Source organism: Anopheles aquasalis, chromosome 3 (genome assembly GCF_943734665.1).
Source record: "Anopheles aquasalis chromosome 3, idAnoAquaMG_Q_19, whole genome shotgun sequence".
In the NCBI taxonomy this organism is placed as follows: Eukaryota; Metazoa; Arthropoda; class Insecta; order Diptera; family Culicidae; genus Anopheles; species Anopheles aquasalis.
The window spans coordinates 20,811,596-20,824,095 of NC_064878.1; the positions used below are offsets into that span (position 1 = coordinate 20,811,596).

The window sequence follows — 12,500 nt, forward strand, 5'->3', positions numbered from 1 at the left end:
GGCAATGTTTTTTTTAAATAATTTTCTAGAACTCACTACGGAAAATCAAAGTTTAAAAACTGGTTTATTATTATATTTAAACAAAAAAGGCCAAGACGAATTGTTCCCTCATAAAAATACTCAAAAATCCACAAGAAATTATTCTGTTTCTGACCCGAATTAACGTAAACCCTCCCCCTTAAACCAATGTTGCAAGTCATGTGTTCCCGTATATCCTTACATGCCACACTTGAACAAGTTAGTCCCTCATCCGCAAATGATTGTCCTTTAAAAATGGATGCGAAAAGAAGCTATTATCATCTTGCACGAGCGAACAACGCACACAAATTCCAAGAAATCCCGCGAACAACCTTGAGAGATGGTGGCGACCAGGCTGCTCCATTGCATTACCATGATGTCATCTGTGGCGGCCGCTATTCGCTTTTCCTCCACAATACGCGCGCTCCCAGCTGTCTGTATGTGTGTTTTCCACTTCCACTAACTGCCAACTTTAAAAATACATAATCCGCAAATCGGTTGGGAAAACCTCTCGCCTGGTCTGTTTCCACTTATTTCATCATTCTTTGGCCACGGAAGGAGACAACCCCATACCATGCCAACGGTAGACACGCTCGTTGCCAACGTGCTTCTGGCGTTTCTCGCCATTTTCTTCGCGCGCTGAGGATGGCACGAGGCCGCGAAGGAACTGTCTCCTCGCCGCAAGTCAGCTGATTCAAAGGGGGGGCTAAAAAGGGGGCCCTCACCACCGCCGCATCAGAGCGAAGTGACGAAAGGGCACACCAACGGGCTACTAATGGGCCGAACAGGATGATTTACAAGGAGCCCAACCGGAAGTGTGGGGGGGCCAGGGTTGAACGGGTTGCGGTAGTAGCGAAGGAAGGAATTAAGGTCACGCAAACGCGCCTCGTTAATCGTCGATCCAATTCCGAAGCTCTAGCGACCACACGCCTTCATTTCTTCCTCCATCTTTCCGGCGACCAGAACGTCATAAATCTAATTTCAAACATGATTGACGTCGTTCGCATCAGCGGCCACCGATTGGCCATCCTGGGGAGTGGTCAGCCTAGAGTGGACCCCGGTGGAACTGTTGCTTCTGGTTAAGGCTCATCAATTTACGCAAATCACCAGAGGTCCTTGCGGTGGTCCCTAAGGAAAAGTAGCTACCGTCGGTGGTCACTTGAAAGGCAGTGACTTATTACCTGGAATGTCTACTAACTGGGTGGATTTGATCCATTAGAAGAGTGTCTAGTACGGGAGCTACTACCTACATCACTGCTAGCGGACTAGCAACGGTTGCCAATAATGGCGCAGTGCGAAGCAGACCAAACAGTCATTAATCATGCACCCAATTGGACATGCCGTTCCGCTTCAGTTGCATGTGGGTTGAGTAGATGAGATGCAGCTCGAGTGCAACCAACCAAACCTCAATAATCGATAGTTCCAGATCAAAATTGAACAGACCTCCCCAAGGTACCACTACCTTCTAGGGAGCTCTATATCTCTGGATTGCACGATCTCTCGATCGCTGGTCTGTTTGTGCGAGTGAGTACGGGAATGTGTTGGGTGAAGGGAATTTTCTAAAAATATCTGCCACCTACATCGAGAGCCGCGACAGTCGACGACGACCATTCCAAACCATCTTCCGGTCAAAGACACATCGCCAAATGGTTGTTGCAGGCAACCTAGGCAACAACACGCGCCTCCCTGGGGCGGGAAAATGGTGCCTAGTGCCAATATTTTCGGCACATCGTTCCAGTCAGCGGGTGAGCGTGTTGGGTGCGGGTTGTGTCGCGCAGTGTTCCGCGCGTGCGGCTTCGCAGATTCGTGTTTTCAGAATTTTTATTTATTTGACTTTTCCTACCACGGGTGGCAAGGAGGACCATGATGGAAATAGCCCATTACGGAGCGCGAATTGGGCGGCCGTTGAGCTCACCAGAGTGAAGAGCTGTTTCGCTGCCGTTTCTATCATTAATGCACTTTGACATCGAGGTTATTCACTGTTGATGGCATTTTACTTTGACTCTTTGAATCTTAATTAAGCTGTGGAGTTGTTATCTTTTCTTTTAAAATTGTTTACTGCTACCTGAATGCGTTTGAAAAATGAAAATGAAAAGTACCGAATACTTATGAATTAGTGCTCTGCTCCCTTTTAAAGAGGTCTCCCATCTTTAATCATGTTTTTATTTACAGTTGCTGGTGGTTTAAAAAAAACAATCAGTTACTAATTTCCAACTAAGACCAAAATAAAACGAGAGTTTGCAATAGAATTGCTATCTTGAAGTTGTAGAAAATCTGAAATGCGAAAAATGATTTCAGGAAAAGCTGAAACAATTAACATCACGACAAAAAAAACAACAATTTAAAATTGTAGCTTTTCATGCCATTTTTTCGTAAATGATAAACTTTTCCAGGATGAGGAAAGGACAAGGATATAAACAGAACATTTCATTGTTTTGGATGATTTTTCCCAAAATTAAAGCATTCAAAGATGATTATCATCGTAGCTACTACAAAAACTACTAAAACGATCCGTTAGGAAATTTGAACACTTCATCAGCACATCATTTACACGGAAGAACACTCATGTTTTTTTTTATCATATTTGTTAATATTTTTGGATTAGATAGAGTAAATCCAATTTTTCATGGCTCCTGTGTCAGTCTGTTCACGAGCTATCTTGTCTCCGTCATCAAATCAAGATCCTTATTTATGCTGCGCGCTGATAAAAAAAACCATAATGGCTAACATGAACCACGAAAGCACTAATCCTTTACGAAAGTGTTAAATTATCAAACAACTTTGGCGGCCCCACCAACTGATTCATGACTGAGCAAGAATGACCTTATCCTTGGCATAGCTTTGCGATTCAAAAATCGACCCCCCCAAAAACGCCCATTCATTCATCATTTTAACGAGAATTTATGCCAAGTTCTGTTCACCACACGGGATGTTTGGTGGAGCAATTTTTAAAAATGTTCTCCCTTCTCAACCCGCCCAAGGATATGATCTAACGAAGGGCGATCTCGTTCATCATTTCAGGGCCGTGTAACCGTGCTCACACCGCCTGGTAGCCAATATGGCGTTCAGCGAACCCATGCCGTGGGCAAGGTTTTATGTTTTCCCTCATTTCCTTCCCCAACCCTTCCTGGGGGATGGCCTTCCACTGTGTCAACATCATCGATGCTATCGGGTCCCGGGTCCACGCACGCACACACCGGCAGACAGATGATCGGAAGCGGTACCGAAAAATGTCCGAACGGACGGACGAACGGACGGACAGTGCTGCTTCAAATTACCTTGCAGGAAAAGGAGTACTAATCCGGTTTTAAAAATAAGTCCCCGTCGCTTATCCATCGCTGAGTCGCTGCCGGTGTCCGGATGATCCTCAAAAGGGGAGGAAGCTCTGCAGCTGTCACTAGGTGTCTGACGCGTCGGTTTGTTGCCGAAAAACCAATAGAGAGATCCTTCCTTCTCTCTGCCCCTCCCCGGGGTACTATAATCCGCCACTAACTGTCAATCCGTCGTCTGCCCTCGTCACACTACTAGTTAACTATCTCGACTGCTGCTGCTGCTGCTGCTGCTCGCGCTGGTGTTTATGGCTGATCCCCGCGCTGCACGGGTTAATGCTTATTTTGTTTACTTTATCACTAGCGACACACACCGACACACAAATCACACCCACCACACTACACACCGCCGATGGTGATGGGTTTATTGTTGACTTTTCCCGTGACTTCTCGGTCTCGGTGACCTCACTGTGCGCCCTTATGCTGTCACGCTGTTTGTCGAAGAAGGCAAATGTGATCTCATCGAAGGCCAATTATGTACGGTACCACCCTGGCGCGAATCCGGAATTATGTTTTTTTTCTTCCACCGCTTTTCCGCTTTTCTGCGCGACTTGCTGGCTGCCTTGGGGGGGGTGGTTAGCGAAGATGGCAGAGTATCCGTCCGTCCGTTGGCGCGTTTATTGAATTTCACGACCGCGATCCGCGGTTTTGTGGGAGGGAAGTTCCCAAAATAACACACATCAATAAAACGTCATCGGGGACGTAGGGGGAAGGGCAGCCGTTGTCCTGTTTCCTCGAACTGTGTTTCCGTCGTCTCACCGACCTGCCTCTCCGCGTTTGCCACGCTTGGTAATGTGAAACTTCTATTTACTATCCGCTCAATCTTCGTCCGTGGCGTGTAGCTTCTCCGTTTCCTTGATTTTCCCTTCCCGTCGCACAGTGGGAATTTTCACTATTCACTATTCACTCGAATTCACAAACCAAGCGCCGGTTAAAGGATAACACTGCTGAAAAGTGAGATAAAATAATATTGAAAACACCTTATCTACCAGCTTGGCAACATAACCTCAAAAAAAAAAAGGGTGCACAGTACACTAAAGATGCCGCCTGGTGGTGGTTTGGTGGGCAAATTTTGCATTAAAAATAGGAACACATAAAACCCGACGTGATGACTTATGACGATGAGGACCAAAACAACACTCGGCACACAATCTACACGCCACGCACGCAAGTAATAACCACGAAACAGATAGTAAGAAAGAGAGAGTGAGAGCGCGCGCAATGGCGACGACGGCGAGGACGATCGCGTCTTTTGATATTTTTAGTCACCACCTCGACACTACGCCGACGGTGTTGGCACTTGTTGGCTTATGAAAACTGGGAAAATTCGCGAAAAACCGTCAACAGCAGCAGCAGCAGCAGCCGCAGCCGCAGTGGTGCGTCTCCATCGACGGAGAAGTGGCGCGATCTGCAGTTGCACCACCTCGACGACCACCGAAGACGATCACGGCATGGCAGGGGTGTGCGTGGTGCGCCTTCACGAGCACCATCGAGCGACGGACGGGAGGTGATAATGAAGATGTCGTGCGATCATCACCATCAGGCGGTCCCTAGACAGATGCACCATAGCCCCAAAGTGGTCCCAAATAATTCCGTTTCGTCCTTCGTGGATTCAACCACACAAAAGATCACGATCAGTATTCAACGCACACTCTTGAAGGCACAATGCAACCAAAAAAAAAAAACAAAGGGGCGTGCAATATGATCAGCGTCACGGATCACGGAGGATGTTCAGCGCTCGGAGTTCACTTTCGGTCTCACCATACACGCGCTCGCGCGTCTTATCCGTTCAAACTCCGTCAAGCAACTGGTAGTAACTGCTGAAGGAAGGAACCATAACGTCTACGGACACGGTACGGCACACCGTAACCTGGCCTGCGAGTGTCTCTCTCTCTCTCTCTCTCTCTCTCTCTCTCTCTCTCTCTCTCTCTCTGTCTATCGCTCTTCCAAGTCCTCGTCCCCCGTATCGCGCACTCTCTCACATACTCCGTCACACATACACGGCCAGCGGGAGCACAACGTGGGGTTTGTCATTACAATTCTTGCTCCACGGTGCACCAGCACGGTGGTCTGTGGACAGGGAATGGTGGCGGTGTGGGGTGCGCAGTTCGGAAGGAAATCATCCGCCACCAGCGCGCGGAACCGCTTCAACCGTGAAGGCGAGCCGCCAACCAACAACAACAACAACGACCCACCACCCATCGCAACCACCCCCAGCCCTGCTTCCGGAGCATCGGGAAGAGATGGGCCTGACGAGATAGAGAGAACAAGAGAGAAAGAGAGAGAGAGAGACAGAGAGAGCCTGGTGGAGAGATAATGCTCGAGCTCACAGGCGGTCACGATCCGAGACGGTTGGGTTGGTCGGACGGTCGGTCGGTCACTTGACTTTTCGTGTGGGGAAGGAAACCTTCCGTCGCCCGCCCCTCGTTCCCAAGCTTTTCCTTCCTTCCTTCCGGCCACTCCCGACCCGGACCTGGTGGTTCGGTTCGGATGGGTGGATGACGTCGTCGGTGGACTCTAATCTGCCTAACGGGTTGGTTGGTTGGTTGGTTGCTGTTCATCAAAATTGTGTTTTTGAATTCCTTCCAATCACTTTAGCTTACGATGGGTTGCGTGTTGTGCCCGTGTGTGTTTGTGGTGCGTAGGTGTGCCAAGATAGTTCCTGACGGTCATTTGTTCGCCGCGGGATCGGATCGGAGTAACAATTTTCCGCAACTCATAGCCGCAGATCGTCCGGGAGCGCATCGATGGTTTAGAGACGAGGACACCTAGGAGGTGAGGTAGGTTTTTCCGCCCAAACGGAAAATGGATACCGTAAGCCATTCTTAGCTTCTTGGTGTGCTGATGAGGTCACAAAAGACCGTGGCCGAGTAAGGGGAGCAAGGGGAGAACGTTGAATGAATTCATTTATATATTTACGAACTCGAACTCGGACGCATTCTGGTGCGGTGCAGTTTGCGATGTCCTTGCAGCGAATGGCACGATACTATGTTACAAGCACGCACGCAGAGAGTAATATTCAAATTGGTCTGTGGTGTGTTAAGATAGTTTATTGTTTCTATAGGGCGAGTAGATAAGTAGGATGGTCTTTGAGTAAATTTAATATATATTTTCTACTTTGTACTTTTTTATACATTAAAAGAAAATGTTTAGTTGATGTTTAGTCACAGGAGATGTTTCCCATTTAATTTACCTTTTGAGTAGTTCAAACCGGATAGGAAAACCTGAATATAACGTACACAAAACGGAGATACTTATGTAAAATAATCTAACAGGATTAGATTATTGTAGTAAGGAATTATTACAGTAAGTTTTTTTTTATGATATTACGCTGCATGATATGAAAGAGTGAACGCAGAGTCAGTAAACGGCAATCTAATTGATCACAAATTATGTTTAAAAATATCAATTACTCCCAACAACTCTAATCATTGTTTTGTAGTCGCCCATACACTGTTGTTGTATTTTATTTTTTTTTTAATAAAACCAGTCGCTAAATGTGAGTATTTGATAAACGAATAAATTCTGTCTTCTAGACTTTTATCACACCGTCGTGCTTAGCAAAACGATTTTCCATCAATAATTTTCTCTTCTACTTTTCGTTTTAAAAATGATCACGATTTAGGCCTTTTTTCAAACACCAAAATTGAGCGAACTGTTTGCTTTAAAAGGTTTACCAGTAACCAGTTTAAAAGGCAAGCATTTAAGGACATTCTCCAAATTGTTCCGCTCGTAGTATCTAACCAAATACACGAACCACCTGTTGCTGCCACTTTTTGCACCTATGTTGACCACCCGGGCCCGCTGGTTCGCACACAATTGATTGATGATGATCGTGCAAAAGGGGGTGCCCTGAAAAAATCGTATCTTCAAAGCATGTTTTTCCCTGCATTCCCGCACGCCAAGATGCTGCAAACTGCTTTATCAAAATAAATCAAACCGAACCCGTGAGGCAGGGGCCCCACACTTGTTGCTTCGTCACTTGATCCGTGCCACGATCGCTCTATCGCTTTCTCACCAAACACGTGCCTTCGTCGAGTGCTCGTTGGATCACGGAAGGGGGGAACGATACGCGTCGGTCGCAAATTAAACGGCGACGACGTAGATTTGTGGCCAGTGCCGTCGCGCGGCTCGCGATAGACGCAATGCACTTGCCCTGTTCCTCGAAGAATTGAACGAGAGAGGTTTAGGTGCGTAAAGGCAGCCGTGTACGGGACCACACATTCATAAAGCACCCCGGAGGAAGCGCCGGGCCGTGTGGCAATCGAACCGTGACGGACCGAGATCGCCCCCTCCGAGGGCCCCTTGTCGCTGGTGCGTGTCCGAGAGTGTGATGTGTGCTGGTGATGGATTTCAATTTCATGTTTCCGAGGAATGTGGCTATCAGTTTTGGGTTGGGATTGATTGTAGCCAAGTAGAGATTGGAAAACTTCTCTTTCTTGGGATTCCTCAGAGCAATAAACCACAAGGAAATGTCCCATTTAATCGTGTGTACGTGTCAAGACCTGCGGAAATTCTGGCAAGCGTCTTTCTGCATTACATTCGGCTTAAAACAACAAACTGTACCACAAAACATGGCACTGCTACGCTTAGTATACTTCCAAGTGCTGACAGTACTAGCTGCAAACATCTGAATCCGTTAGAAACAATATACCTCTCCATGCTCGCCACATTTGATCGGGCCTTCAACCCTGCAACAAACCCAGAACCCATGCCCCGGGACCAAAGGAAACCTCCAAAGTGGCCTGTTGTGTGCGCTACAGAATGTAAAGACAATAAAGACCCATGACCAGATCATCCAGCGCGTCACACCGCTAACACCGTCGCATCGTCCCATCTTCGCCGGATTCAGCGATGCGAACCGCTGCTCTCGGGTAAGAAAACCGAAACCCGTCAACCCGTAAAAAGCCCCGATACGCGCCGTCGCGTAGTCAGCCAAGTCGGCCGCTCCGTTAGGCCCCCCGAGGTCAAACACTAGCTGCTGGTACACTGCTCGATCCGGCTTATAGCTGCCATGTGGCGTGTTTGATGTCTGTATTTTCGAATCAACAACAACACATCGGACCCAGTAGCTAGACCAGAGGTAGATCTAGTCCATGTGTACTGTACTTTAACCCAACCCGAAAGTCCAAGATTCAGCATTCAGAGGGTATCTGCCGGACTGAAATGATGTCACTGGGGTTGGAAGGGCCCCAAACTGCTTTAGAAACTCTATTTGTTTTACTTGAAACCTGGGAAAGGTGATCGCCCTTGTACGATCGCGACGCGCACGCACATTCCACCTGTGAGCTCATCGTTTGTCGATCGTTCATTTGCATTTCGATAAGAAGCCAAGAAGTAACACGTACGCACCGCTCGTTTACGCACCTGTCACCTCACCTCATAATGTATGCATGGTTCTCCAGAACGCCAAAAACCTTGGGGACAATTCCTTCAAATAAAACGAAACACATTGAACGGGACACGCGGAATCTAACCAACCCCTAAATGGAGATTTTGCCTGTCCAAATGGTACATTCTTGAGTGTGATGATGAACAGTAAAGTTTGGCAAAGGTTTCACCAGCCAGGAACTGTACTGTAAACAGTCCAACAGCGACACCGGATGGTCCGGAGAGTTCGGAACAAACAGTTCAGCTATTTATTTATGTACGCGGCAGCCCGCTATACTCCTGGCGTGACTGTAATGATCAAAGAGTGACACAATCTGGGAGTCGTGAAGTGGATAAAGTGCTGCGGACGTTCTATTGCCAAAGTCCAACTTCCAAGTCAGCATTAGAGGAGGATTTTGGGGGTGGGGACGGTGATCTATCCTTTACACTTTTTGTTTACCCGATTACGACATTCTGCTCACGGTTGATGACTTATTGTGATTCGATTGATTCATCAATTTTTCGGGAATTTTGACGGTGTGGAATCTAGAAATAGATTACTCGTCACTCAAATTCGTACATTTGATGTAAAGATCTCCTATTTTTTAAAGCGTAAAACAGGTTTAATAGCAAAGACAAAATGTTATTCAATTTAAAATCTTTTAAAAATAAATTTTATATGAAGCTAAAGTTGAAATGTTTATGCAACAACGGAAATAACGTTTGATCTACCAAATACATTCTCGATGTATTGTAAACCATGCTCCATCTGTGTCTGGCCTCCTATCAGTTGTTGTGGTAGCTGGAATTTATGGTGTTATTTTCAAACCCATAAAGGGCCATCCTAAAACACCGATCGCAGGAACAGAACAGTGAGTCAAGTTCCGCCATACAGCTTTATCAGTAGGTATATTCCAGGTCACGAAGCTATCTGCATCTCTCCTTCACCCTGTCCCCGAATGTGCTCAAACCCTGCTTGGTAGATTTCAATACCAGTAGCAATCAATTTATTTAAAAGTGATAGCGTCGCCTCCGCTTCTTCGTTCTCCGTAATGTAGCAAACCGATGATCGAAACACTATTCTTGATGACATCACATTTGTCTTGCCGGCTACAACCGTGCCATGGTCCCTGTTCCATTCCCGTTCGATTATTAACTTCTTGTCGTGACAACAAACATGCGAACTTAAAATAGGGACAAGCAGCATGATGCAGAAAAAAAATCTTAGCATCACTCAGCAGGTTAGTTCGTTGTGTATAGAATGTAATGTTTGGCACTTTATCTTTCTACAACGTCGTGATTTGTGCCAAAAAGATGAACCGATTCAAAACGATGGCACGTAGAAGAGGCGGAACGAAATGTCCCAAAATAAAGAATCACCGCTCCACAAGGGTAGGCGCGCGTAGCTTTCTCAATGTCAAAGTCAAACTAGGGCCCTGGGACCTCCCTAGGACGCCGCCCTGTCGTCGACAACACGTGGTAGTTCCATTCGTGCACACGGAAATACGCGCCAAAAAACGCGATTCCACTTACATTGCGCAGACAGGCGGCTCGCTAGGTATGATCGATCTGGCATTTTGTCACTCACTTGGCCCCCGGTGTGGAGTGCCGTGGAGCCAAGTTAACATGCGCCTGGCGCGATCGCGAGTGGTTGGAGGAGCTGTGGAAATGTTTGGGATATATTTTTAGATCCTTCCCGCACGGAATGGTGCTCGTGATCTCCAACTCGTCTGCACAGCTGCGCCGGAGACGTAATCGATAAAAAAATCCAAAAGAAAACACATCATCGCGCTCAAGACGGCTGAGCTAATGTGATCTTTCTTATGCGAGGAAACAGCACATGACCGTATCCATTGCGTCACTCATTTTCAAACTCAATCAAATTGAAATGAATGAATTGGATTCGGCTGCCTAAGACCAAATACTAATGCGATTAAAATATGATTTAAGATGAGATTAAGCTCAAATTACTAGCCCACTATTTAACATAATGCTTTGTTGCTTTATGGTTTTTTTTGGAATGCAGCATAAATTGCTCATACCGCCAAGGAATGCGCAAAGTGTATGAAGTGATGAAACGTGTAACGGGCAATAAACATTCACCATTTCTACTGCTCAAATCTAGCTGTGCTGCCGAGGAAATGTATGTTGTGTGATAAATATTACCCAATTCTGCCCAGACCACGGGGAGATGGGATTTGGTGGCCGTTTCTTGATTCTAAATATTTTCATCTCGCCATCGAGCCCTCGTCTTATTGGCGCTGTTGTGCATAAACAGGCGGTTCGGCGCTGGAAAGGTATGATGAAATGTTTAGTGGCAAATAAACGTTCGGCACGCCACGAAGATGGCCGAGTTTTGGCCATTTGAAATGAGGTAATCATCATCAAGAAGCTAGGATATGGATTTGATGTTTTTTTGATAGGATGAGCTGTTTATCATTTTTTAAAACCTGCATGTGAGTAGAGTTGAGCAAGTATTTCTGGGTGAACATAGAGTATACCATTTTAAGCCTGGGAAACCCAAAACCCCATTTTTTATATTTTAAAACAAAACGAATCTCAAATAATCCAAATAGTGTTGATTTCAGTACTTAAACTGTCTTGTACAATTTGTTTAGATTGATTACCTTCAAATTTTCTTCATTCGTTTAATTTCTTTTATTTTCTTTTTATCCTTCTTTATTTTTTAATTTGATTTTCATGCATATCTCGTGAAAGCCTAATAGCTTCGCTCTATTGAACTGTCGAAGGAAGTTCTTGGTTTACATTTAAGCATACAATCAGCACTGCGCTCTGTTTAGTTCGGTTCTTCTGTTATTCACCCTGAAAATGAAGCCGTGTGCGTTAATCCGGTTTATGCTTATCGTCATCCACTTATGTTTCAATGCTGTATTTGTGAACACCCACACACACAGCGTGTCTTGAAGGCCAACAATTATCAATGCCCTTTAAAAATTCGCTTAATGTGAGCTTTAACGCGGTTAATTTTCGTAAAAAAATCCCGTGAACGCCATTAGGCTCACAATTGCTACCTCGTCCGAGTACAAGCCCCAGAATCCTGCAAACCAACAGCTATCACGTTACGGATCTCAAATTTAGCCTGGGGACACCAATCCACGATGAGCACTCCGCATCTGGTTACGACTCTTCTTCATTCATCTGTCGTCAGTATCGTCCAAGCCAGGCGATAATGCGTCGCGAACAAACCCGTCAGCCAGCATCCGAATGGCCATTAAAATTCATTCACCAAGGTTAACCGTCTACGCATACTGGCGAACGGGATTCGCAACAATAGGGAAATATAATCCACCTACAATGGTCGTTGTGAGCGAGAAACCATAGAAGCGTTCTGGCAGCTTGTGATTCCATGCTGTCGCTTGTCGCCGTCCCCCTAGAGGTAATTGTACTTGAGAAACATTAGCATTCTTGTATAAGTAAAAAAGACTAGAAACTTATGTTGATGAATATAAAAAAAAATTGACTCTTCTCAACAACTGAAACTTTTTTATGATAGAACAAACTTTTGATACAAAACAGATTACAACAAAAATCGATTCACTTTCTAACAAAAAAGACATTCCAGAGATCAAAATCGTAATCAACCAACTTTACTTCAAGGGTAGAGTTATCAATACCCCTTCCTATCGCATAGCCTGTAGTGAGCATAGGTCAGTAACACCGCTGGACGTTGGCCACACGATGCCCCAGTTCGAAATTAGTACCGACCAGCGACCAGCGTGGTGTAGTGCGTGTCTCTGGACGTTGGCTCCGTTCAATAAGATT

General features: G+C 45.9%; 2 protein-coding genes across 4 annotated transcripts in view; one reads left to right on the forward strand and one right to left on the reverse strand.

The window, feature by feature from the left end:
- LOC126578258 (uncharacterized) overlaps positions 1 to 5,238 on the reverse strand; it is an 8,901-nt gene extending 3,663 nt beyond the window's left edge. Inside the window, exons 1-2 of one of the 3 annotated variants that reach the window (XM_050240642.1) lie at positions 5,109 to 5,238; positions 3,297 to 4,294 (exon numbers count right to left, since the gene is read on the reverse strand). In XM_050240642.1, the coding sequence (XP_050096599.1) occupies positions 3,297 to 3,354 (58 nt within the window). In that variant the 5' untranslated portion in view covers positions 3,355 to 4,294; positions 5,109 to 5,238. Of the gene's footprint in view, positions 1 to 3,296; positions 4,295 to 4,380; positions 4,673 to 5,096 lie in introns of those variants that run through there. The other 2 variants (XM_050240643.1, XM_050240641.1) reach the window with 2 other exon arrangements.
- A 2,282-nt stretch (positions 5,239 to 7,520) lies between these two features.
- Positions 7,521 to 12,500, forward strand: part of LOC126578254 (cytochrome P450 6g1) — an 8,296-nt gene continuing 3,316 nt past the window's right edge. Inside the window, exons 1-2 of the mRNA XM_050240636.1 lie at positions 7,521 to 7,537; positions 12,341 to 12,500. The exon at positions 12,341 to 12,500 is cut by the window's right edge and continues 524 nt beyond it. The gene's annotated coding sequence lies outside the window, so the exon portion shown is untranslated. The remainder of the gene's footprint in view (positions 7,538 to 12,340) is intronic.